Here is a 27,747-nt window from a genome sequence, read left to right on the forward strand (position 1 = left end):
TATAAACAGAATTTTCAAAAATTACCCCCAAGCAGACGCACACAAATATTCGAGAATAAAGTGACCGAAAGGGGACTAAAAGGAATATACCAATCTATCTAAGGAAGACTTTGCCTGAGGAAATTTTAACCTTGGATTAAAAAAATTGTACAGATATGTTACTAGTGAAAATGTAACAATATTTTGTATTTTGGTCCTACTTTTTATTGTGATGTCATTAATAAAACTTTTTAACACTAAAACAAGTATCGTGACGTGACTTGCGGGAACTTCTGAAATAACTCACAATTCAGTGGATATGGAATTATTCTCTCTTTCGATCGACGGACGATTTTAAATGCTTACTTGCCTCTCACAAATGCTACCGATTGCAATTAAATTTGATGATTGAATATAATAAATTTAGTCCCAGGTGACATCAAACAGTCAAATTTCATGGAAAATCCAGAAGCTGAAAACATCAGATAATTTAAATCTCTATTTTTTGGTGGGGTTCGTTTTGCTTATTGTTCAGTTTTATGTGTTACATGTCATGTTTACTATTGTTTTTCTGATTGTCTTTTTCATTTTTAGCCATGGCGTTAGACATAAGACATAAGACACACAGCTTTATTCAGAGTGGGTATAAGCATTGCAAGTACAAACATAAGCTCTGAAGAGCTTTTAAAACCGACATAACAGCAGTAAAACAAAACATACATATCAAGTCATGCAAACAAAACATACATATCAAGTCATGCAAACAAAACATACATATCAAGTCATGCAAACAAAACATACATATCAAGTCATGCAAACAAAATTAAAAACATATAAAGCAAGAGCTCATATCAGTGTAACATGCAGGCTAGTACAAGAGTTCTTTAAGCATCTTACAAGTTAAACACATACTAATACATGCAATTATGAGATAAAAGCACAAAAGCTAAGATAAAATGGTTTGCACATAAAAAGCACATTAAAAGCATATATAGATTAGTTAGTTACTAAATTAGCACAAAGCAACAGAAGCACTATAGTAAAGATAAGAAAATAAATTTACCATTCTGAAAATAAAGCATTAAACCAAAAATAATGAACAGAAATCAACTGCTTTTGCAGGCAAATCATTGGCATGAGCTGCCAGGCCAAGAATTTATCAAGGGCTTGAATTGATTTAAAGATGATTGCTTACGAAGCTCATCTGGCAGCTCATTCCAAAGCATAGCACCCGCATATCTTAAAGATTGTAGGCCATATGCAGTTGTTCTTACATGTGGTAGATCGGCTGTATTCTGGTATCTTACAGAGTAAGTGTTTTCCTTCAAATGTATTAAATCATGGAGATATACAGGACAATCTTTATTAATAATTTTGAAAACTTCAATAGCCAATGATCGCATTCTTTTTATTTTTAAAGATGGTAATTTTTATTTGCAGAGTAGATCAGTTTACTTTCGTTCCTCTTTTAAATTAAGAAATCATAAGACAGATACACAATTTTTTTTTCAAACATACAGCGCAACGGAATGATCTGGATGATGGCAGTTTAGAGTTTCACGGTTGCGGATCTATCCTGCAACGACTACAGTGGTGCATTTAATTAATGTCTGCTATTGAATCCTTATACAGATACAGATGCACAGTCTCTGTGATATGACGTATATACTAGTATTGAATTAAAGTTATTGTGCAGAGGCGGATTTAGGGTGGGCAGGGGGCCCACCTCCCTTTTCTGGGAAAAAATTTGGTTGCTTGTATAGGGAATCACTGAAGCCCCCACTTGTGAAAATTTCTAGATCTAGATCCGCCAGTGATTGTATACCTAAAAACCAAATTATAATATCTTGATCTTATTCAGAGACATATCATATCTTTATGGAATATATAAGTAATTTTTTTCAAAGACAAGTTCTTTTGAAGTACAGATAATGTCCAGTATAAAAACATTATCTTTCTTAAAGTTGGCACTGAGACTACTATAACGTGTTATAGTAGTCTCAGGTTGGCAGTAGGCATGGCGTTGTTACATATAGTTTTATTTTCGACCTGTGAGTTTACCACTGGTATATTTTGCCTCTCTTTGATTCCTCTTTTATAAATGATTCATCCATATATAACATTAAACATCACCAAGGATTTGTATAGTCCATACAAATCCTTGATTTCACCTAAAAAATTGTGGTTTTTTTTTAGTGGTGTCACAATAGTATATTTACGGAAATGAACCCACGTCGTTTTTGCTTTTAATATTGCACTTCCGGGATTCCAAAATATGGCGATTTTGCGATTTTATCAACATTAACTTTGCAGATGATTTAGAGTCTTAAAATCCATAATCTGACAACAGTTAGTTTATTGAAAACATAGATTTGACATTCATGATAACAAATGCTGTCTTTAAATTCAATTGTTCGACTTAAATTGTGAAACAAAATGTGTAATTTCAATTTCCCTTTCTGCAAGGGTACATTAAAAATTACAATCTAATAGCTATCTTCATTAATGTAATTTGGAATAGTTAAATGAAAAAAAACACCAAAATTATTTGGACTTATTTAAACTGTAATTGTACTGCTCCTAGCGGTGCCTTCATTGACAAATAAAACTTGTTGTTAAAACATAAATATATCACTCAGTCTACTCTTATTTCTTATAGTTTATTGAAAGTATGGGCAAATAAGGTCCTTTTACACCATTAAAGGTTGGAAACAGTCGCTATTCACTCAAATGGGTTATAATTACCTTTTTGTTAAATAAATATCCCAAATGCCTTTTAGCCAATGGGATATAATTTTACAGTACAAATAATTTTCATTTGCTTCGATCAACAGTAGCAATATTTTTTGGGAGCCACTTTTCGCGGTACCTCGAATGACTGAATAACACTGTTATTATCCGAATAACACTTGTAATGACCGAAAAACACTTGAAATTTTATAATATTAGCACATATTGGTGACTTTTAAATATTGTCTGTTAAATAATAGTATATTATCGTTTTAAAATACATTGATAATATACTATTATTTAAAAAGTAATGTTTAAAAGTCATCAATATTTGCTAATATTAAAATTTCAAGTGTTATTCGGTCATTACAGTGTTATTCAGTCATTCGTGTTACCCCTACTTTTCGTGTCAATAATCAAACATGTACATGTATATGGCACATGGAGTAAGGGAGATAATACAAATCAATACATGTAACAATCAGCCATGTCTTAGATTTATTTTCGGTTGCTATTTTGTTAGTTATGTTTAAGCAATTTTCTGGAGTGTTGGTCAGGGGTGGTAACTTTGCAATTAAATGTACCTCTTATATATTTATTAATGGCAGTTTCTGTAAGCAGTGTCTACATGTATCAATAAAATCAAATTTACATATGAACATGCATGAACAATGGACACTGATTTGATGTGATTTAATCATTGAAAAACAAATATGGTATTTTCTGCTTAAATTATAGATTATTTTTTTTCATTGTCAATTGTTACAATAGCTGTAATTTTTGCCAGGATTTTTAGATTTGTCTGCTTGTGGACCCTGCCTTCTCTAGAGTAACAATCAGATGATCCCTCATGAAAAAACAATCACAGTCAGATAGATGCTTTTGGTTTGCAGGATAGAAAGCCCCTTGTAAAATAACTATTGCAATGACAATCAAATCTAAATCAGCCATAAATCATAGTTAAAAAGATCTCTAATTCATGTTTACCAAAGTGTAGATGTGATTATTAATACATTGGTTCATATCATGGTTATATTCTTAGCTTCTAAATTATATATTTGTATGCTTACTACATTTTAGATACTGATGTGATGATTTAGCCATTATTTGTTTGCTTAGTACATTTTAGATACTGATGTGATGATTTAGCCATTATTTGTTTGCTTACTACATTTTTATACGACCACAAAAATTTAAATTTTTCGTCGTATATTGCTATCACGTTGACGTCGCCGTCTGCGTCGTCGTCGTCGTCCGAATACTTTTAGTTTTCGCACTCTAACTTTAGTAAAAGTGAATAGAAATCGATGAAATTTTGACACAAGGTTTATGACTACGACCGCAAAAATTTTAATTTTTCGTCGTATATTGCTATCACGTTGGCGTCGTCGTCCTTGTCGTCGTCTGCGTCGTCTTGCGTCGTCGTCGTCCGAATACTTTTAGTTTTCGCACTCTAACTTTAGTAAAAGTGAATAAAATGGATGAAATTTTGACACAAGGTTTATGACCACAAAAGGAAGGTTGGGATTGATTTTGGGCGTTTTGGTCCCAACATTTTAGGAATTAGGGGCCAAAAAGGGCCCAAATAAGCATTTTCTTGGTTTTCGCACTATAACTTTAGTTTAAGTGAATAGAAATCTTTGAAATTTTGACACAAGGTTAATGACCACAAAAGGAAGGTTGGGATTGATTTTGGGAGTTTTGGTTCCAACAGTTTAGGAATTAGGGGCCAAAAAAGGGCCCAAATAAGCATTATTCTTGGTTTTCGCACAATAACTTTAGTATCAGTAAATAGAAATCAGTGAAATTTAAACACAAGGTTTATGACCACAAAAGGAAGGTTGGGATTGATTTTGGAGTTAAGGTCCCAAAAGTTTAGGAATTAGGGGCCCAAATAAGCATTATTCTTGGTGTTCGCACCATAACTTAAGTATAAGTAAATAGAAATCTATGAAATTTAAACACAAGGTTTATGACCATAAAAGGAAGGTTGGGTTTGATTTTGGGAGTTTTGGTCCCAACAGTTTAGGAATAAGGGGCCCAAAGGGTCCAAAATTGAACCTTGTTTGATTTCATCAAAAATTGAATAATTGGGGTTCTTTGATATGCTAAATCTAACTGTGTATGTAGATTCTTAATTTTTGGTCCCGTTTTCAAATTGGTCTACATTAAGGTCCAAAGGGTCCAAAATAAACTTAGTTTGATTTTAACAAAAATTGAATCCTTGGGGTTCTTTAATATGTTGAATCTAAAAATGTACTTAGATTTTTGATTATTGGCCCAGTTTTCAAGTTGGTCCAATGGGGGTCCAAAATTAAACTTTGTTTGATTTCATCAAAAATTGAATAATTGGGGTTCTTTGATATGCCAAATCTAACTGTGTATATAGATTCTTAATTTTTGGTCCCGTTTTCAAATTGGTCTACATTAAAGTCCAAAGGGTCCAAAATTAAACTAAATTTAATTTTAACAAAAATTGAATTCTTGGGCTTTTTTGATATGCTGAATCTAAACATGTACTTAGATTTTTGTTTATGGGCCCAGTTTTCAAGTTGGTTCAAATCAGGATCTAAAATTATTATATTAAGTATTGTGCAATAGCAAGAAATTTTCAAAAATTGAATTCTTGGGCTTTTTTGATATGCTGAATCTAAACATGTACTTAGATTTTTGTTTATGGGCCCAGTTTTCAAGTTGGTTCAAATCAGGATCTAAATTATTATATTAAGTATTGTGCAATAGCAAGAAATTTTCAATTGCACAGTATTCAGCAATAGCAAGAAATCTTCAATTGCACAGTATTGTGCAATAGCAAGAAATTTTCAATTGCTCAGTATTGCGCAATAGCAAGAAATCTTCAATTGCACAGTATTGTGCAATAACAAATATTTTCAATTGCACAGTATTGAGCAATAGCCAGAAATATCTAATTGCACAATGTTGTGCAATAGCAAGAAATTTTCAATTGATTGGAGTTATCTTTCTTTGTCCAGAATAGTAGTTGAGTCAACTTAAATCATTGTTTTATACAATATACAATGTATATTCACTTTTACTACCAACTGATAAATTAAAACAATCTTAACCATTCATTGATAACAAGCACCTTTTGTTACATTTTAATATTTTATGATGTATTTAAATGAGTAGTTATTGTTTGAAACTCCATTAGAAATTTGAATTGAGATCAGTTTTGGAAAAAGGGAAAGGGGGATGTGAAAAAAAATGGGAGGGGGGGGGTTAAATTTTTCTCATTTCAGATTTCATAAATAAAAAGAAAATTTCTTCAAACATTTTTTTGAGAGGATTAATATTCAACAGCATAGTGAATTGCTCAAAGGCAAAAATAAAATTTTAAGTTCATTAGACCACATTCATTCTGTGTCAGAAACCTATGCTGTGTCAACTATTTAATCACAATCCAAATTTAGAGCTGTATCCAGCTTGAATGTTGTGGCCATACTTGCCCCAACCGTTCAGGGTTCAACCTCTGCGGTTGTATAAAGCTGCGCCCTGCGGAGCATCTGGTTGATACTGATGTGATGATTTAACCATTATTTGTTTGCTTACTACATTTTAGATACTGATGTGATGATTTAGCCATTATTTGTTTGCTTACTACATTTTAGATACTGATGTGATGATTTAGCCATTATTTGTATGCTTACTACATTTTAGATACTGATGTGATGATTTAGCCATTATTTGATTTAGCCATTATTTGTATGCTTACTGCATTTTAGATACTGATGTGATGATTTAGCCATTATTTGTTTGCTTACTACATTTTAGATACTGATGTGATGATTTAGCCATTATTTGTATGCTTACTACATTTTAGATACTGATGTGATGATTTAGCCATTGTTTGTTTGCTTACTACCTTTTAGATACTGATGTGATGATTTAGCCATTATTTGTATGCTTACTACATTTTAGATACTGATGTGATGATTTAGCCATTATTTGTTTGCTTACTACATTTTAGATACTGATGTGATGATTTAGCCATTGTTTGTTTGCTTACTACATTTTAGATACTGATGTGATGATTTAGCCATTGTTTGTTTGCTTACTACATTTTAGATACTGATGTGATGATTTAGCCATTATTTGTTTGCTTACTACATTTTAGATACTGATGTGATGATTTAGCCATTATTTGTTTGCTTACTACATTTTAGATACTGATGTGATGATTTAGCCATTATTTGTTTGCTTACTACATTTTAGATACTGATGTGATGATTTAGCCATTATTTGTATGCTTACTACATTTTAGATACTGATGTGATGATTTAGCCATTGTTTGTTTGCTTACTACATTTTAGATACTGATGTGATGATTTAGCCATTGTTTGTTTGCTTACTACATTTTAGATACTGATGTGATGATTTAGCCATTATTTGTTTGCTTACTACATTTTAGATACTGATGTGATGATTTAGCCATTATTTGTTTGCTTACTACATTTTAGATACTGATGTGATGATTTAGCCATTATTTGTTTGCTTACTACATTTTAGATACTGATGTGATGATTTAGCCATTGTTTGTATGCTTACTACATTTTAGATACTGATGTGATGATTTAGCCATTGTTTGTTTGCTTACTACATTTTAGATACTGATGTGATGATTTAGCCATTATTTGTTTGCTTACTACATTTTAGATACTGATGTGATGATTTAGCCATTAATTGTTTGCTTACTACATTTTAGATACTGATGTGATGATTTAGCCATTATTTGTTTGCTTACTACATTTTAGATACTGATGTGATGATTTAGCCATTATTTGTTTGCTTACTACCTTTTAGATACTGATGTGATGATTTAGCCATTATTTGTTTGCTTACTACCTTTTAGATACTGATGTGATGTTTTAGCCATTTTCTGTAAAAAGATATGCGGAGAAGAGAATGGTGAATCATGCTAAGCTACAGTACTATAAACAGAACTATTGTCTTGTTTGTATGACAGGACTGTTAGGATGCAGATGGCACCGTTACAAACAGTCAACAAGAGACAGTCGCAAGGTGATTTATCCTCTGTAATAGGTTAACATACATTATAAGGTTTCAGGAAGGAAGAAGCAAAAACAGACAAAATTTCATTATCAATCATAAGTAAAGAAACAAAACTGAACAGATACAAATTTCAAGTATTTTTACAACTTTATACAGAGACAATTTTTAAATCACATAAACCCTAAAAAGGATCTGATTGGATTCAACAGGTTTTATTGAAGATCAACAACAAACTCCCTGAGTGTAAAATAAACCTGATTAAACTAAAAGACTAGACACTAAGTTTCTGAACAGGACAATCCAGAATGAAACTGGGTCAACTAGTTTAAAACACAAATAAACTGTATTGTAGTACAGATATTTAAAAAAGTCTTTTTATGTTAATTTTTATCATCGACATCATATCATTATTATCATACACATTCAACTATTGTGTTGTAAATAGTATCTTTCTTGTTCTCTAATATACAATATGTTATAGCTATATTGAAATGATTAATTCACACAAATATTTGTTACTTTATTTGGTAAAAATAATCTGTTCAAGAAAGAGGATAGCAAAAAAAAATTGCAGGGGAATCCTTAGAAGTCTTGTGTTATATTTTGGAGTAAAAGTTTACAAAAGGAGATACAAAACAGTTGTCCAAAACCTTTTTAACATTTGTCACCGATGATTAAGGTAAAAAAAATATTTTGTTTCGTTATGCAATTTTCTTTTAAATTTACATAACATAAACAAGTACAACTATTTTTGTTTAATCAAAATGTATGTGTATGTTAAATTGATGATGTAAATATTTGTTTTCCAGAGAGATTTGGTTGTGTTTACACTTGTACTACTGACATTCCTGTTTATAGATTTTCTACTCTATTATGTCCTCATAGCTAAAAATGATGTTTATAACTTGAACTGGTAAGTTGCTATTTTTGGTAAGTAAAAAATACTCAGTGTAAATTCATTGTTACCAATTTTGTGGTTTTTGGTGGGTACAGATGAACCACAAATTTAAATGTTCAACAAATTACAAATTTTCAATCAGGGTCTATGCAGACGTTGGCAAAACCACAAAATTTTATATCTATGAAAAGGCAAGTTTTCCAAAATCCATGAAAATTAGTACCTAAGAAAAACAAATGTATTCACAGTAGTCTTATAATTGTTTTGCTTGAGACAAATGTTTCTGAAACCAAGATATATGTATGCCAACATAAATGCAGTTTCTGTGTCACATCATGTATAAATTATATAGAAAGGATCTATATTTAGCTCACATGGCCCAGATGTCCATGTGAGTTGTTACCATAACTTGCTGTCTGTCATCATCATAGGTCTTCATAAATCTTTTTCTTGTACTACTGGTTCATATTCAACCACACTTGGCCGAGATAACCTTTAATTATGGTGTCTTGTATAAAGTATATGTTTTGTTCCTGCCAATTGGAACCAAACTAGATCAGAATTGCCTTTGAGAATCTTTTTTAAAAAAGTCCACCTGCCAACCAACATGGCAATCATGACTGAAAATAGAAAATGGGGTTAAAAACATTGTTTTTTTCCATTTCCTATCGATGAAATCTTTTTTTGTTTTTTAGGTACATGTTTTGGGAGTTTAAGAAATGGATCTCAATACATACAATTCTGTTAGCTGTTGTTGTTACTTTGTTTTGTTATTTATTTTTGTTAATGGTGAGTAAAGATTTTAAGAACAACTATGATTAAACGGAGTACAACTAGTACTGTGATTAAACGGAGTATTATATTAATTTTCAAAAGGCAGAATCTCAAATTTTCAGTAGCTTAAGGTGGTACCTAACACTGCAGGGAGATAACTCTGTAAAATCAGCTAAACGTTTTAATTACGTTGTGTTGTTAAGGGAATATTGAGCTTCTCAATGATCAAAATTAGTGTTTTTCAAACTGCTATATAACCAGTGTATTTTTTCTGATTTTTATATTTTTGTCAAAGGGTCAAAGTAAATACTTTGTCAAAATTTCAAGAAAATTTAACGAGCCAAATTAATTTTAGTTAAAGTGTTGGGTACCACCTTAATAAACAGAAGGGGTTGAAAATAGGACAATGATTTGGCACTTTCTATTTGTACTAGTCCAGAGCTCTTGAACATACTTTGGAATTGCCTCTTATAATGTAAGATGGTGATCAGTTGACCTCTTCAAACATTTGACAATCTTTAACAGTTGCATATCATGATTACCAAGGAACTCAATTGCAGGATTGTCCATAGTATAAGATTTCTAAAACAAATTCCTAGCAATATGTCAACAAGGGTATGATATTTGCTTAACATTTTTACATTAATTGAAATACAATAGATTAACCAAATTTCTTAGATTATGATATCAATGATAATGCCTCCAAAGATATTTAGGGTATTAAACTGTGAATTGTGAACTATGATCATGTTCATATAACATTTTTCATTGCTGTCGTGTTTTAATTTATATATTACAGATTTTATCGGTGTGCCATGTGATTAACGGCCATCAGCTTTATACACATCCTGTCCATATAGTGTTTGTTGTGTTGTGTCTATGTTTTTGTATAGCAGTTACTGTAGTTTTAGATGAGTTATGGAAAACAGAATGGGCAGTTGTTTGGCTGTCTTTAAAGGTATATTGTAAAATAAATGTTAGCACATGTTAGTGCTTTGTAAATAGATATAAAAAGATGTGGTATGAGTGCCAATGAGACAACTCTCCATCCTTCTTCTTTGTAATTCCCTCCTGTTTAGGAGCACTCGGATGAGACCGATAAAAGTTAATAGTATCTGTACATTAAAACACACTATAAATCCTCTGTAAAATATGAATGAACAGTGTCCTCCACCATAAATACCAGTGTATGTACAACAAGTCGTGAATTTATATATAAGCATTAATATAGGGACTTTTAAAGTAATGTAATGTTAAAATGGTAAGAGACATAAATAAATTACATGTTCTTAAGGCTTGGGAATCATAATTTTAAGTAGGTGCTTTTTAATGCAATATAAAATCATAAGCATGATTAATTTGGATGTAGAGTAATATTATTTATTTAGGCTTAAACGCTAAATCCATGTCAAAATTTTAAAGGTAAATCTTTTTATATAGGTCAAAGTATGACCTTCAACACAGAGCCCTCACACTGAACAACAGGCTATAAAGGGCCCCAAATATGACCAACTGTTTAATCTTTGTAAAAAACGAGAAACACAGTTACACTTATGAACCACATTAACAAACTGCAACTACTGAACAACAGGTTACTGACTTAGGACTTTCGTGTATGGAATGATTCTAAGGTGTACATGTATTTCCAGTTTGATTTCTCTGACCTTGACCTAATTTTCTTGGATCAATAAAACTGATGAACATGCAAGAGTTAACTGTATGAAGTTAAGTTAAGTTTATGTGAAAGTTGTAGTTATACTTTATTATTTAGGACTATCAACATAAAATCAATGGTCAGTAAAGAAGGTGAAACATCTCAGTGGGTGCACTCTTGTCTTGTTTATTAATCATAAACTTTTCAGAAACTTTGAGTAAAAGAACAAACTGCATTTTGTCAAAAGATCATTGTAAGTTATACATTTCACCAGACCTTGATCTCATTTTCAAGGTTCATTAATTAAGGGTAAAGATTATGTTATATTTGTAAAATCACCTATACTAAAAGACTTTCCCGTAATATTTATTGGTGGCATCAATCTATTCAATTGTATATTTTATGTTTACAGATTACTGGTCCATTCCTTCAGATTGGAGTAGTTACACTAATGACTGCATTAACATGGATCATAGCCAAACAGTGGCTAACTTTGTCTACTTGTTGTAAGTTCTCTTCAATTATTTTTGCCTTGTCTTCAACTAAGAAGGTAAATCTATATTATTTTGTCTTTTTTTCCATCTTACTTCTGTTTAAGGTAGATTGGTTTGTATATAAATGTAATTTCATCAGTTAATACATTGAATACGAGTATTTAAAAATTATGTAAAATTGGAAAGAGACATTTCAAAATTTCATTGCTCTGATTTTCATTGTCTTATGAAAATGTAAATTTATATATGAAGACTATATATCATTACATCATTGAAGAATGTATATTCCATAGTAATTACTCTGTCTGTCTATCAGTGCTTCTATGTAAGATGATAAGTCTAGATTGCCTGAATAGCATTCAATACAATTACAGGAGGGATATATGGCAGTCACAATTTTTATAATTCCTTTATATATTGTAATGCTTTTTCTCTTTTTTTCTAGGTGTGCAATTTGTTTGGTTGACAGTTTATTTAATTGTGATGTCAGGACTGTACATATCACCACTATTTATAGAATCACCTTGTGTCAAGGTCATTAAAGATATACCTCATAAACCAAATATAATAGGCCATAGAGGAGCACCAGCTGTAAGTTTGTTGTGATAATATTCAATTTTAATTTAATAGAATAAGTCCGTAAGCTTAAATTGGCAGGTGTACAAAATGCTGAACAATTGAAAAAATTGAAATATTCAAGCACTGATCCTAATTTTAATTTTGAAAGGTGGACAGTTTCAAGATTTGTTCTTTCACACACTATATGAATGCCTATTTCAGAGGCACATCATTCAGTTTGATCATGTAAGAAATACATTTACAAGCTTGTTAGTGTAATTTTAGATATCAGTACTTAAAGCCTTGAAGTAATTCTAGAAAATATCTGGTATCAGACAGCCAGATGGGAGAAAACAAACATAGACCCTGATTTTCTGACCAAACTACAGTTTTAATCACTTATTTTTATATATTTATTGCAGTTAGCTCCAGAAAATACTCTAATTTCATTCCAAACTGCCATGAACTACAATGTATATGGTATAGAGACTGATATAAGATTAAGGTAGGTATTAAATAGAGAAAAGACACCTTGTTTGTTTTTTGAGACTCTATGTAATAATTTGATTTACAATGTAAACTAACTTTATGGCTGACAATTTGAGGTATTGTTGTTTGTCATACATATGGTTTGTGATAAAAAAAAATCATTGGTTGAGTATTAGAAAAAACAGTTTTGCCCTGCCTTATAATTTGTTAACAAGCTTCATGTGTGTGTGCTGTGACCTTTTACATTCATACACATCAACTACCTGCTAATTACTTATCTATTCCTACACAAAATGGCCATGTATGAAATGTTAATCACATTTTTCCTAACCTATAAATCAAGAGAGACTAGAATTGGAAACCAAACTCATTTTGAGCATGGTATGCCATGTGATGCATTTTCACATCCATTGCTCATCAACTTCATGAATACTTTAATTTACGTCTAAAAATTGCTGTGTTCATTGTATTCTTTGATTTGATATAATGACTGAGTTTTTCATTTGTTTTTCAGTTATGATGGAATGCTCTTTGTTTTCATGATTCCTTTATTTTACAGTTATGATGGAGTGTCCTTTGTTTTTCATGATTCCACATTTATTTTACAGTTATGACAGAATGCTCTTTGTTTTCATGATTCCACATTTGTTTACAGTTATGATGGAATGCTCTTTGTTTTCATGATTCCTTTGTTTTTCAGTTATGATGGAGTGTCCTTTGTTTTTCATGATTCAACATTTATTTTACAGTTATGATGGAGTGCCCATTGTTTTTCATGATTCCTTTGTTTTACAGTTATGATGGAGTGTCCTTTGTTTTTCATGATTCCACATTTATTTTACAGTTATGATGGAGTGTCCTTTGTTTTTCATGATTCCACATTTGTTTTACAGTTGTGATTGAGTTACCTTTGTTTTTCATGGTTCCTTTGTTTTTTTAGTTATGATGGTGTGCCCTTTGTTTTTCATGATTCCACATTTGTTTTACAATTATGATGGAGTGTCCTTTGTTTTTCATGATTCCACATTTGTTTTACAGTTGTGATTGAGTTACCTTTGTTTTTCATGGTTCCTTTGTTTTTTAGTTATGACGGAGTGACCTTTGTTTTTCATGATTCCACATTTGTTTTACAGTTAGGATAGTGACCTTTGTGTTTCATGATTTCACATTTGTTTACAGTTATTATGGAGTATCCCTTGCTTTTCATGATTCTACACATTTGTTTTTCAGTTATGATGGAGTGCCATTTAAATTCCTTTTATTTGATATGATAACTTTTATAAAGATATGATAACTTATATAAAGTTTTTCCTTTGTTTTTCAGTTATGATGGAGTGCCCTTTGTTTTTCATGATTCCACATTCCGTCGTACGACAAACATTGCTGATGTCTTTCCTGATTATATAGATAGTTCCGTATCAGCATTTAACATATCAGAAATAAAACAACTCAATGTTGGGTCTTGGTTTTTAAAGGCAAGTATTTCTTATATGATAGTTTTAATTCTTATAGTAATTAGTTAATTTTAGTTTTGACTAAAACAGATTCAGCCAGAAGCCAGGTGAGCTATTTACTTCCTGTGATACTTATGATTGAACACATCGTCAGTTGTGTTATAAAGTGTTTAAGGTGGTACCTAACACTACAGGGAGATAACTCTGTAAAATCAGCTAAACGTTTTAATTACGTTGTGTTGAAAAGGGAATATTAAGCTTCTCAATGATCAAAATAAGTGTTTGTCAAACTGCTATATAACCAGTGTAATTTTTCTGATAAAATGGTTGGTTCAAATTTTTTGAAATTTTTATATTTTTGTCATAGGGTCAAAGTAAATACTTTGTCAAAATTTTATGAAAATTAAACGAGCCAAATTAATTTTAGTTAAAGTGTTGGGTACCACCTTAAAAGAATGATACAATTTTTTTTCCTTGTGTTGTTGGAAACCAAGTAATATAGCCTCCTCCTTTATTCATCCAAACACATACAGAGAATAAGGAAATAATTTTTTGTATTTTTTTAACTGTTATTTGATAGCTAATGATCCTTATAATTAAACAATGATATAAAATTTTGTTTGTTTGATTAACAGGAGAATCCTTTTGGGACTGTTGGAGATTTGTCTGATGAAGAAAAGAACATTTACAACAGTCAGAGCATTCCAACGTTTGAGGAGTTGTTAACGTTTGTAAACAAGACAGATTTGATACTAATGATGGATGTATTCGGAACATCAGAGTGGCATCCAGAACACAACAGAACTATCGAAATTTACATGGAGATGATTAAAAACAGTGGTATTCCAAAATCCCGGGTATGTACATTAAAAGACCATCTGAGAATATAGCTGTGATCTGTGGTTTTGCTTTCATATGTGTGTCATAGGTTTCATATTGGTAAGATCTTTAATATACATGAATTACAAATATGTGTTGTAAGATGCGATAGAACTGAATTAGAATTGCAGTATTGAAAACAGTTCCATTGTTTGGTAGACTTGCAGGATCCCATAAAACTATTTATAGCATCAAAAAGACACTTCATAAAGAGAAAATGAACATTTATTTATCTTTTGTAATTTTGTAGGTATGGGTAACAGGTAACCACAAAGACTATAATGTAACAAGCATTCCTTTTCCTAAAACCAATAATCCTGTACAATATGTGATGCGAGATAACTTTACACATGTCAATTTTGAGCACCATATGCTCTCTGGAGAGGAAATTAAGTAAGTAAATGATATAGGTAACTAATGTTTCAACTTCACTTTTTCATTACCTACAGAAGATATGAATTATAAATGTATTATATTTTTTGTTTTTGGCAACAAGTATTGATATAAAGATAAGGTGATGTGGTATGATTACCAATGAGACAACAAGTATTGATATAAAGATAAGGTGATGTGGTATGATTACCAATGAGACAACAAGTATTGATATAAAGATAAGGTGATGTGGTATGATTACCAATGAGACAACAAGTATTGATATAACGATAAGGTGATGTGGTATGATTACCAATGAGACAACAAGTATTGATATAAAGATAAGGTGATGTGGTATGATTACCAATGAGACAACAAGTATTGATATAACGATAAGGTGATGTGGTATGATTACCAATGAGACAACAAGTATTGATATAAAGGTAAGGTGATGTGGTATGATTACCAATGAGACAAGTATCCAACTGTCCAATTACTGTAACATGGATGTAAGCAAATAAAGAGACTGTACAGCTCAAACTTTGAGCAAGGGGAAAAAAACCATTATATAGTAAATAGAAGCCCCATTCATGACAAATGTAAAAACAATTTGAAAGAAAAATTTAACAACCAAATTTATGAACAAAGCATTACAAAAAAAACCCAAATACGATAGAAACCACACAATTTTTATAAGTGTAACCATGTGTCTCATAATAATTCACAAATTGTGCATGGTGAATGTTATTAGTCATATTTTAAATTTGAGTTATCTCCCTTTGTCTATAATTGTAGTTATGCTGATTAATTGTTTAAACATCATCTTTTGTCTTGAAACAATATGATATGAAAAATTTATTTCTATAAAAAGATGATAATAATTTAAAACTTCTAAATATTATTGTAATGCTGTTAAATTTTTTTTCATCCACAGGGAATTCCAGAAGTATAACATTACAACCAATGTATTTCAAGTTAGTGCAGTATGGTTGTACTCCTTGTACTGGTGTATGGGTTTGTCCTCGGTCACTTCAGATAAATGCCATGTTCTAGAAAGGCTGAAGGAACCTATCTGGCATTTAGTAAGTATGACTGTGAAGAAACACAAATGAAATGATGGATAAAGGATGAATATGAACCACAGCTTTTGAATCACCATTAAATTTTAAGATTCAAAAGCCATTGCTCTCATTACATAAAGTTGAACACATTTAAATGCATAGATGAACCATGGGTTGTTAATCAATGAGACAGCAACCAAACAACTTAACTAGCAATGACATCAATAGGCCAACAATATAATCTTGACAAATGTTCTTCCAAGTCTGAATTGTCCTAAATAAGTAAAGATAAGCTATGAGTAAGTTCAACAGGGACTACCAAAGATCTGTTATCATCAAAACTTATCAAAGGACAGTTAAAACTATGAATTATTTGATATTATGGAAAGCCATAGATATTTTATCCTCTGATTTAACTATTTTCTTTCTATTTTACAGCCACCAAGGAATTATTTGATACTATGGATAGCCGTAGATGTTTTATCAGCTTTAGCTGTCATAACAATATTTATAGTTCAAAGGTAAATATTCCAATCATAAAAACAAAAAATGTATTAATATATCTTTTATGGGTGATGAAAGTCATATTTAACAGTGTGATATAACAATACAAAAAGTAAAGTAAATAGAAAAATGTTAGTATTTAAATAAAATAAAAACAAGTCTTTTTGTTGATGATTTTTTTCAAATTGATCATATTTTGATGTGAAAAACCTAGAGTTGGTACTTATTTTAGTCTGTTTAAAAAATTCTACCGAAAATTGTTACATATATCAAATGAAGTTATTAAATGTGATCCATTTATGTCCAATTACTGGTTCTAAATAAAATCTAATGAAGTTTTGATTAATGCTTGTAGAAGACGAATTCTGAGATCTACGTTCAGTCCTAAACAAGTATATTTTACTGATGTTATTATTGGTCCTAAAAGACCAGGAAATTAAAGATGTAAGGTATCATTCAAAGGGTTTTCAATAAAAATGGACAATTTATTATTTGTCTCTGTGCATTGAACAGCTTACTTAAACAAATATAAAATAATAAGTTTTGTTCATCAAGCTGAATGTAGGTTCTGTTTTCATTTACTTATATTAAATGGCAAATTAAAAGTAGAATTAAAAATAAAGTTCATAGCTTGCCTTATTTAACTTCAGGGAGACTATAAGAATACCTCTATCAGTCATGCTTTTTTTTTTACATTTTTTTTTTTTATAGTCGCTCTTCTTTTTCAACAGTAAGAGTCTAAAGAACTTGTATGTCATGTACTATAAGGAGCATGATCATTCTAAAAACGATGAACATGATTTAAGCTCACTAGATATCAATTTTGAAGGTGTTTAGAATAAACGTTGGATTATTATAGCGTCGATTGGGCTTCTAAAATGTTGTAAATTACAAAATTTTCAAGGAAAATATATCTCACAAACAGGCTTTGAAAATTTTGGCAAAATGCATGCTTCCATAATGTCGTATGCGAACTTGAACATTTTTGTAAATAGCAGTGAAATAAAAACTTTGACATTTCTGGATTATCCAAGAACTTAAATTATTTTCACAGAAATAAAGAAATGTACAATTATTTTTTTCTCAAAGCCATTCTACAATGATTTTCAAGTTTTCATACAACATTTTGGAAGCAAACTTTACAAACAGCTAACATTGGCAATTTTGTAATATGTCTTATTTCACACATTTTGATTGTTTTAACTGTATGCTATTTTGTAATACCAAAGATTTCCTTCCGCCCAGACCATTGGTGTCAAGAAGTATTTTTAGCCAAAAAAGTCATATATGACATTTTAGAAGCCCAGCGACGATAGGCACATGTTTGATCAAACTTTTTTCATTATTTTTCAATGATATAAGGGAGACAAACTTTGTAATCAAAGAATACCTATGATTTGAAACCATAAAAGAACTGTATAACAATACAGTGTGACCTGATTGACTAATAACAAGGAAGATTTTTTTTATTGAAATCCCTATTATAGCTGTCTATTTAACACCCTATTCTAATGATATCTAACACATGTTTCTTCTCTGTTGTTTCTATCTAAACTCCACGCTCTAATGATATCTAACACATTTCTCTTCTCTTTTATTTCTGTCTAAACTCCATGTTGATGTTGTGTACATCATAATTGTAAATAATATTTTGTGTCTATGCATAATAACTTCCCTGAAAGCTGGAGAAAACAGATGGATTTTAAGTTGAATCTTTGCAATGGAAAATGTCATTTCTGTATTGTGCACATGACAAATTTATTCCATCAGATAAGGTGAAATGTTTTCCATTTTGTTTTGAAATTAATTTAAAATTTTGAAGAATTTATATTATACATGAAAGTAAAATACATTATAATATCATATTTTCATTTTGCAAAAAGAATTCATAATACTCCTGTCATTATTGTTTTTATAATAAAAGCTTTCTAGGTCTGCATAAAAACCTTCTGCTTTCATGCTGTCACTTTTAACATGTTCATTTGTTTAGCAGAATTTCAAAAAGGGGAGAAAATATTGAAGAAAATCTATAAATTTCTTTTTTTCCATTTTTCAAATAATTCTAGAATTTCCTTATTATATAATATACTAACTAATATCTTTTACGATTTTCAAACTTTGTTCTATAAATCTTAGTTTAATCATCATTGACTAATATCGCTATGATACATATCGTTTATATACAATATTTATTACAAGATGAATTCCTGTCAGTCCTTAATGTTTGTGTTTATTGTTGAAAATAATAAGAAAGACGTAAAGTTTTCATGGCAATAATATTATCATAAAAGTTTTATTTTTGTGAATTTGAAATTTTGATATTTTTTCTATTTTTTCTCCAAATTTGGGTAAGAAAATGGATTCCACTTATTTATTAAATGTTGATATTGAAACTTTATTATTATTTGATGTGATTATGCATCATATGATATACATCATATATTAAATACTAAATCTCAACCCCATTGTCCCCTGACTTATAAATATTTACATTTTAAAGTTTGTAAGAAAGTCGGTTTAACAGGAACCATTTATGGTAAGTCTGTGATGTTTTGTGTGCAGTTGCTGTATCATCAGTAACATCAACGATCTGTGGAGATAGTAAAGCTCTAAATTCATAAACCATCAACGATCTGTGGAGATAGTAAAGCTCTAAATTTATAAACCATTGACTTATAATGGAGATAGTAAAGCTCTAAATTTATAAACCATTGTCTTATAATGGAGATAGTAAAGCTCTAAATTTATAAACCATTGTCTTATAATGGAGATAGTAAAGCCCTAAATTCATAAACCATTGTCTTATAATGGAAATAGTAAAGCCCTAAATTTATAAACCATTGACTTATAATGGAGATAGTAAAGCTCTAAATTTATAAACCATTGACTTATAATGGACATAGTAAAGCTCTAAATTCACAAACCATCGACTTATAATGGAGATAGTAAAGCCCTAAATTTATAAACCATTGACTTATAATGGAGATAGTAAAGCTCTAAATTCACAAACCATTGACTTATAATGGTTTACTAATGATTAGTTTGTTATAAGGATACTATTGACAATGGCAGCATTTAGTCCAGTTTTATTGTTGTTGAATTTACCTATGATTTTGCTAAATTTCAGAATTAACATGTTTCAGGTTTCAGTAATAGATAATTATTTTTTTAGGGAAAATGGGAAATAGATATAAGAAGATGTAGTATGAGTGCCAATGAGACAATTCTCCACCCAAGTCACAATTTGTAAAAGTAACTATTACAGGTCAAAGTACCTTCTTTAACTAGGAGGTAATAACTCACACCAAACAGCAAGGTATAAAGAGCCCCATAAAATGACTGGTGTAAACCCATTCAAATGGGAAAACCAACGGTCTAATCTATTTAAAAAAAAGAGAAACCAGAAACATTTATGAACGACATCAACAAAACACAACCATGCTTGATTTTTGGGGAGTTTCAAATTTATAATTTATTTTTCCAAGAATTTCAGATGACACCCTCTTCTACCACTCTTCAACAATGTATTATCATTCTTACTTTTTTTTATTCAGAATTCATCATAATGACGATGCCATAAATCCAGAAAGTGTTTCACTAAACAGCAGAATAAGAATTTCTGAAAATTTCTCATCTACTAGAAGTAGACGCTCTATGAAAGAAAAACTTTTAATGAAAGATGTAACAGCCGACATTTTTGATGACCCAGAAGGAGAGGATTATGGGATTGAAGCTAATTATACTGTCCAGTCATTAGACGGTCAAGCAATGGCCAGGGAATTAAGGTCAAACAGACAACAAGATGACAGAATTGAATTAACTTAAATTGAGGAATATATGTTATATTTATTTATATAATTGAAATATTTGTATTTCACACATAGATATTATTATTTTTGGCATGTATGAAGCATTATTGTGTGTAGGAATATATATGCTCGTTTAAAAACTGTGATAAAAAATGATATTGAGAATAGTTTGCTGAATATTTTACATTATTTTAAAGTAATAATTTTTTAAATCAAAATATGATGTTTTCTGAAAAATTGTGAAAGACTACTACTATAATCTATTGCTACTTCTACTAGTGGGTGTTTATGGATGAAATGGACCATCCTGGTCTGGTACAGTCAGCCCTGGCTTAAGCCTTTTGGGCATTTAATATCAATTATTTTTATCATTAGGTATTGAATGTAATGTAAGATGCTGAACTACAAGGAATTTTTCAGCGAATCTATTCTATTAAGGGGACATTAGCTATGAGATATACAAAAAATAAAAAAAAAATTTTTTTTTTGTTCAATCATCAATAAAAGTAAAAAGTAAAATAATAATTACGCTTTTAGGTTCAATTTTGTCAAAAATAAGGTAAGAAACATTGTTGATGAATTTTTCACTTGCAATTGAATAAATCGACCTCATTGAATACCTATTCATATGACCGCTAATTAAACCCCTTAAGTAGAGATTAGTTTATAGATATAAGAAGATGTGGTATGAGTGCCAATGAAACAACTCTCCATCCAAGTCACAATTTATAAACGTAAACCATATTAAAGGTCAAAGTATAAATGAATATTACTTTTTGATGTATAAGGCATGTTTCAGGAAAATGTTAACATTGAAAGTGAAAAATGGTGATCCATTTCGTCGACTGATTCTATCCACAAAAACTCAATCTTATACCGGTAAAAATGATGATGAACTTATTTTTATGCCCCACCTACGATTGTAGAAGGGCATTATGTTTTCTGGTCTGTGCATCTGTTCATTTGTCTGTGTGTCCGTCTGTCTGTCCGCTTCAGGTTAAAGTTTTTGGTCAAGGTAGTTTTTGATGAAGTTGAAGTCCAATCAACTTGAAACTTAGTACACATGTTCCCTATGATATGATCTTTCTAATTTTAATGCCAAGTTAGAGTTTTTAACCCATATATTGAACATAGAAAATGATAGAGTGAGTGGGGCATCTGTGTACGGGGACACATTCTTGTTTTCAACCTTAAACATGAAATGAAACAGATGCAGAAAAATCATTATCTATATATATTAGTGTTTATATCAGGTTATGTGACCATAGCAGTCTTTAGAGTATCTTTAGGGTAAACTATGGCGTCTAGACTAATAGACATATCATACTTTGTTAATTGTTTATTATACCCCGCTTTGAAAAAAAGGGGGTATACTGTTTTACATCTGTCTGTCAGTCCGTCAGTCCATCAGTCCATCAGTCCGTTAGTCCGTCAGTCTGTCAGTCCGTCTGTCCATCCCATGAATATTTTTCGTCACATTTTTCTCAGTAACTACACTACCAGGATTTCTGAAATTTGGTTTCAGGCTTGATATAAGTCAGCTATACCGTGTGATGCGTTTTCAGATTCATCACTCAACAACTTCCTGTTTACCGAACACTTGTTTGATTTTACACATGATAACCATGAAAATTTTTCGTCACATTTTTCTCAGGAACTACAATCCAAGGATTTCTGAAATTTGGTTTCAGGCTTGATATAAGTCAGCTGTACCGTGTGATGCGTTTTCAGATTCATCACTCAACAACTTCCTGTTTACCGAACACTTGTTTGATTTTACACATGATAACCATGAAAATTTTTCGTCACATTTTTCTCAGGAACTACAATCCAAGGATTTCTGAAATTTGGTTTAAGGGTTAATATAAGTCAGCTATACCGTGTGATGCATTTTCAGATTCATCACTCGACAACTTCCTGTTTACCGAACACTTGCATATTTTTACACAATTAATATTATCCACTTGCGGCGGGGGTATCATCAGTGAGCAGTAGCTCCCAGTTTCACTTGTTTCAGACTACTTGTTATTTTGATATACATTTTAGTGTGTCATAAATCAAATATGAGAATTTGAGTAAAATCAGTGAACTAAACAGCTAATGCCCCTTTAATTTCACATGCATGAAAAATATTGTTATATGTTTTTTTACTTTTATTAAAATGAGTGTCTTTGTGTATCATGTGTATAGCATTTTTAACTACAGCAGATGACATTTTGTTTATGAAATGTTATTGAATTGCTGAAAAACAACTGCCATTTCTTAGAAAATAACAGTTTCGTTGTATTTGATCTGTATTATGTACTTGTACTTTATATTATCTTAAATTTTCATTTGAACCAGAAAGTCTTAAGGTAGATTCATGGTATACCGCCATCTTGGATTGTACAATCACAGTACAAAATCGGTCTAGATATTTGACTAGATCTGCAAATTTAGAGACAGATTTGCAATTTAATGGTTAGACTGTTTATTTATATAAAGAAAACTTGTTAATTTATTGTTTTATTTAAAACATTTTAACAAATATCAAATATTTTGGTTTTTAAAATCATTGTTTTCAAATGAGCCATTTAAGGGAAGATAACTCTTTCAGTACAAAATTTATACTGGGCTAATATGGAATTTTTTTATTTTTACTTGTAGCAAGAAAACATAGTGTCACCGAACTAAAACAAGTTCGGTGACACTATGTTTTCTTTTTATTTTCTTAAAACATATTATGAAACCTATCTTCTCACAATTTATTTCAAAATTCTATCTCATAGAATTTTTTTTAAGCACACTAATGTGTTTTTTCATGAACAAACTAACCAAATTTAGTCAATTTTCAACGCCTCATAGCTTGAAAAATAGCACGGTGACCTATACTTTTTATTACATTTTTGAAAAAAGCATAGAAAAATCTTCATTTTGGCAAATTATAAGAAAATTCTGTCTCAAAAAATATATACTTATGATCTACCTTACATCTTCAGCAAAAATGAGTCTAACAATACAATGTTTGATATTCAGATTGGAAGACATGCATATGATATTTGCTGCTTATTTTAGGCATCCATCAATCAGTCTTAATTTTAGCCCACCTGTCCTATATGACTAAAATGAGTAGTTACTTTTTATTTTATCATCCATTCTTTGTTTGTCTGACGACTTTTTTCTCTCATTCTTTGGAGTTCACAGGTCAATTTCCTAGACTGATAATGGTCTTGTGTACCCTTTGTCCAGAAAAGTTGTGTTTCAAACTTTTATATCCAGTCATTCCATACTATTAGATAATTTGTTGATAGTTTATGAATGTCTTAGGGTTAGACGAGAGATGTTATTCCAAGCACTATTTTATGGTGCCTTATCACAAGATACTTTTCATCAATGGATTTTAACAGAGCAACATGACAGGTGTTATTTGAGGAACAGGAAGTACTGAACTTGTTGATCACCTATATAAAGGAAGGGGTATATTGTTTTACCTCTGTCTATAACACATTAGGCCATAGTTATTATATTTTTAGTTTTACGAAATTTTTTGACAAAACCAATGGGTAGGAGGACGAAAATAAAAAAAAACAACCGTTAATATCAAATTTTTTTTTTATTATTTCACCAGGAGATTTTCTACTAGTGTAACGAACTATTTTTTTTTTCTTGACAAGGTTTGAATTGAAAATCAATGTGCAACAACTTACTAAATCACCAAGAGCATAAATTTAGATTCTTTCATGCAGTTATGAACTAAAATTTTTTTTTTTTTGCATGAAAAACACTGGGTCGGAGGAGAAAAAAAAATAAAAATCAACATTTTTAATTTTATTTTTTTTCCTATTTGGCAAAAATTAGGGTAGGAGGGTTCGTAAAACTAAAAATAAAAAAACTACGGCCTTACTGTTTTCTCATCAAATACAGCTTCTTGGTATGGAACCATACTTCATCTGGTTATGCCATACTTTATCACCTGTTTTCACTTCCCTCAATATTCTACTTCTTGTATGCTAAAAAAATTATGTCTTAATATGGGAAAAATAAAAGTGAGCCATGGCTCAAAGGTAATCTTGTTTATTTTAGACATGGTGTCAGTGTTCTCCCCAGATATTTCATATAGCATCCTGGTAAACAAGGAATTTTGAAATACCATCTTGTTTCTAAAAATTATAGCATCACATCCATAACACATTCTATAAGAAAATCAATTCATATAGCATCACATTCAGAAATATAGCATCACATTACCATGATGCTAAAAGGCCCTGGGGAGAACACTGGGTGTTGTCTTGTTTTTTTGAACTTATGGTTTTGATGGCACTCCTGGTATCTTCTATCTATCTGTTTATCCACTAAACAAAAATGTGTCATTTAGAATTTAAAATCATGTGATTAGCTAACCATATCCTAAGCTATGGAAATTAAATCAATGATCTGATTTAATTTTCATTTTGAGGTAAAAACAATGAAATTACCCATAGTCATTTGGATCCAAAAACAGTTTTATTATATACTGCTTGTCTGTCAAGTATGTGGAACTCAGGAGCCAGAACTAAGACTTGGTGTTATTGAATAAAGGTTATATCCATGTCCTGTAATTGATTGATCATATATACTCAGATATCTAATTTACAAATATATTGTTTTGCCTAATTTAATGCCATGCTTAATGCTTACTTAAAGTAATCTTTAACTTCTCAGTGCATACCATCACTATGATTCACAAAATTGAAAATGATGAATTTTCTAAAATTTCTACCAGTTTTGTTGAGTAAGGTTTTTGAATGTTCATCATTCTGATTACATTCCAGTATTTCTGATTTTGTTTTTAATTACTTAGTATAGCTTATTGGAAAAGTTTTTACTTAATTTTAAATTGGTTTTATTTGTTATAACTGACTTGATTAAAGTATCAGTAAGCCAATCCTATTCAGAAACTTTCATATAAAAGTAATGGTTTCATGGGACAGTCACTTTTAACTGCATTCTGTTTAATGTTTATAGTCTTTAAATTATGCCAGAAGGAGGAATGACAAACTATTCTTATTTCACATTGCTTTCATTCTATGAGGTAACCAATGTAAAAAATAATGTTTATTTAGATATTGTTTCCAAAGAGGAAAATATGCATTTAAGGAGTAATATTGTATTTTAAACCTGTTGTATTTATTTTTTTACATTTATCAAATTCTAACAACTAATTTAAAAATAATTACAATGTTGCTTACTTGAAAGATACACAAAGAAATGAGAGTAAGAAGAAAATGAACTGTAGAGTTTACAATGTGTGACTATTTGAAATTTAAAAAAATTATTTACTAAATATTTTTTATAGCATATTTGTAATGTATAAATACCAGGTACTGTCACAAATTCTAAATTTTCTTCAATTTTTAACAAAGGATTACAAAAATTTAAGTAAGCACTATAGGAAAGGATGTAAAAATCCCTGTAAACAATAGAAAAAGGTTAATGTTAAGGTTATATTTTTTTTCCTTGAAATTTATCAAAATTGTGAGTAGACATCAATGCAATCGCCAAATCATTCTAGTGTCATTATGATTGAAATGACGTGTTGTGCAGTTCTCAAGTTTGAAGTATACTATAGTATATCATAGTTTTGAAGTGCATATTAACTTATGTATGCATGTATCTAAATATAAGTTTGCTGTTTAAAGGATAATATATTGTTATGGTGATATATCTTTGATAATTATTTGTAGGGTTGTTACAGATATTGTTTGCACATTTTTTTTTATGAAAACTATTTAATTACCTATTGCCATATCTGTCATACTGATGTACATGTATCATGTGCTTATATATTTTTTGTAGCTAATAAATACAAGAGAACTTAATTTGTAGTATTGTCTTACTTGCAGTTATAGGGGCCTCGGTGGCTGAGTGGTCTAAGTAGTTACTACTGTAATCACTAGCCAGTCAACACTGAGGTTGTGAGTTCGAACCCCGCTCGTGTGGGTGCACTCAACTTCAATCTTAATTGACTAGGATTGTCAGTTTTCCTATTGAAGGTCTGTGGTTTTCTACGGACACTCCGGCTTCCTCCACCAATAAAAACTGACAGCCATGGAATAGCCTAAATGTGGTGCTTAAAACTGGCGTTAAAACACCAAAAATCAAATCAAATTACTAACAGTTATAACTATATGATAATATCCAGCCACCACCAATATCTATGTTGTTCCAAACTTAAATTACAGGAGGCTAGAGTTTTGGAATATGTCATTACACTTATAAAGGACATATGCTTCATTCAGGATGTTCTTAGTTGATATTTCTAGATTATATAAAATATATCATGAGGGTCTGGAATTGGGTATCCAGAATAGAGAATATTGGGTCCAAAAATAATATCTCTGTACATATATATTATCAAAGTCCAGGCTTGTAAAAGTGCAGATTTAAGAGTTTTTCGTGATCGTGAAGACTGATTAAATAATCTGTGACCGCTGTTGATAGTAAATAGTAAACAAATGCTATTTCTAGTATATTTATGCAAGTCTAGCACAGTAAAACACAATAGGATATGAAAGTCAACAAACACATTACGGATAAAAGGAGAAGGAAAAAAGCTGTCCTGTCCCAAAGAAACTGGTTTTTAAGAAGCAGACCATCAAAGTTGGATAAAAGGAAAAGTTTTTTTCTATTAGGGTATACATTTAAGTTCAATTTTAAATTTGCCAGTATAATCTGCATCACAGGTTAAAGCATTGTTCTTTGAGAGATGTATGCCTAGTAGTATAAATGACTCATTAGCCAAAGGATAAAGTGTCATGATGGTCTCTGCAGGTAAAAAGACTTGCAACAACATTTTGTAGGTTGTAGGTGGCCTGTTGTTTGAAGATGATAGAATTGGTTATAGCAATAGGTATGGTGTTGTTTCTTTGTGATTTGAATGATGTAAAAGTATACTTCACATTAAGAGTGAGGTCAGTGGGCGGAGTTGACATGTTACTATTGCGTAGGGAAATCTAGGACACATGTGTATTTTAAACGTTTCATTAATTATATACCTAATACGGTAAGCATAACTGCACAAAAATGTTATCATGCTTTGACCC

General features: G+C 30.6%; 1 protein-coding gene across 4 annotated transcripts; it reads left to right on the plus strand.

Annotated features, from left to right (window-relative positions):
- The first annotated feature begins 2,245 nt into the window (after nucleotides 1-2,245).
- Nucleotides 2,246-23,314, plus strand: LOC143066992 (glycerophosphodiester phosphodiesterase domain-containing protein 5-like). Of its 4 annotated transcripts, none has more exons than XM_076239906.1 (15): nucleotides 2,246-2,328; nucleotides 7,580-7,749; nucleotides 8,550-8,653; nucleotides 9,334-9,427; nucleotides 10,212-10,370; nucleotides 11,479-11,572; nucleotides 12,006-12,151; nucleotides 12,541-12,623; nucleotides 13,932-14,082; nucleotides 14,697-14,918; nucleotides 15,191-15,333; nucleotides 16,247-16,394; nucleotides 16,812-16,894; nucleotides 17,233-17,321; nucleotides 20,432-20,566. In XM_076239906.1, the coding sequence occupies exons 2-14, from the start codon at nucleotides 7,633-7,635 to the stop codon at nucleotides 17,315-17,317; spliced, it is 1,629 nt and encodes a 542-aa protein (XP_076096021.1). In that variant the 5' UTR covers nucleotides 2,246-2,328; nucleotides 7,580-7,632; the 3' UTR covers nucleotides 17,318-17,321; nucleotides 20,432-20,566. The 4 variants fall into 4 exon arrangements, with proteins under 4 accessions (XP_076096021.1, XP_076096023.1, XP_076096020.1 ...); XM_076239908.1 differs by having other exon boundaries at nucleotides 17,233-17,326; nucleotides 20,432-20,563; XM_076239905.1 differs by lacking the exon at nucleotides 17,233-17,321 and having other exon boundaries at nucleotides 20,432-23,313.
- Nucleotides 23,315-27,747: the final 4,433 nt, after the last annotated feature.

This window comes from Mytilus galloprovincialis, chromosome 3 (assembly GCF_965363235.1).
Source record: "Mytilus galloprovincialis chromosome 3, xbMytGall1.hap1.1, whole genome shotgun sequence".
Classification (NCBI taxonomy): Eukaryota; Metazoa; Mollusca; class Bivalvia; order Mytilida; family Mytilidae; genus Mytilus; species Mytilus galloprovincialis.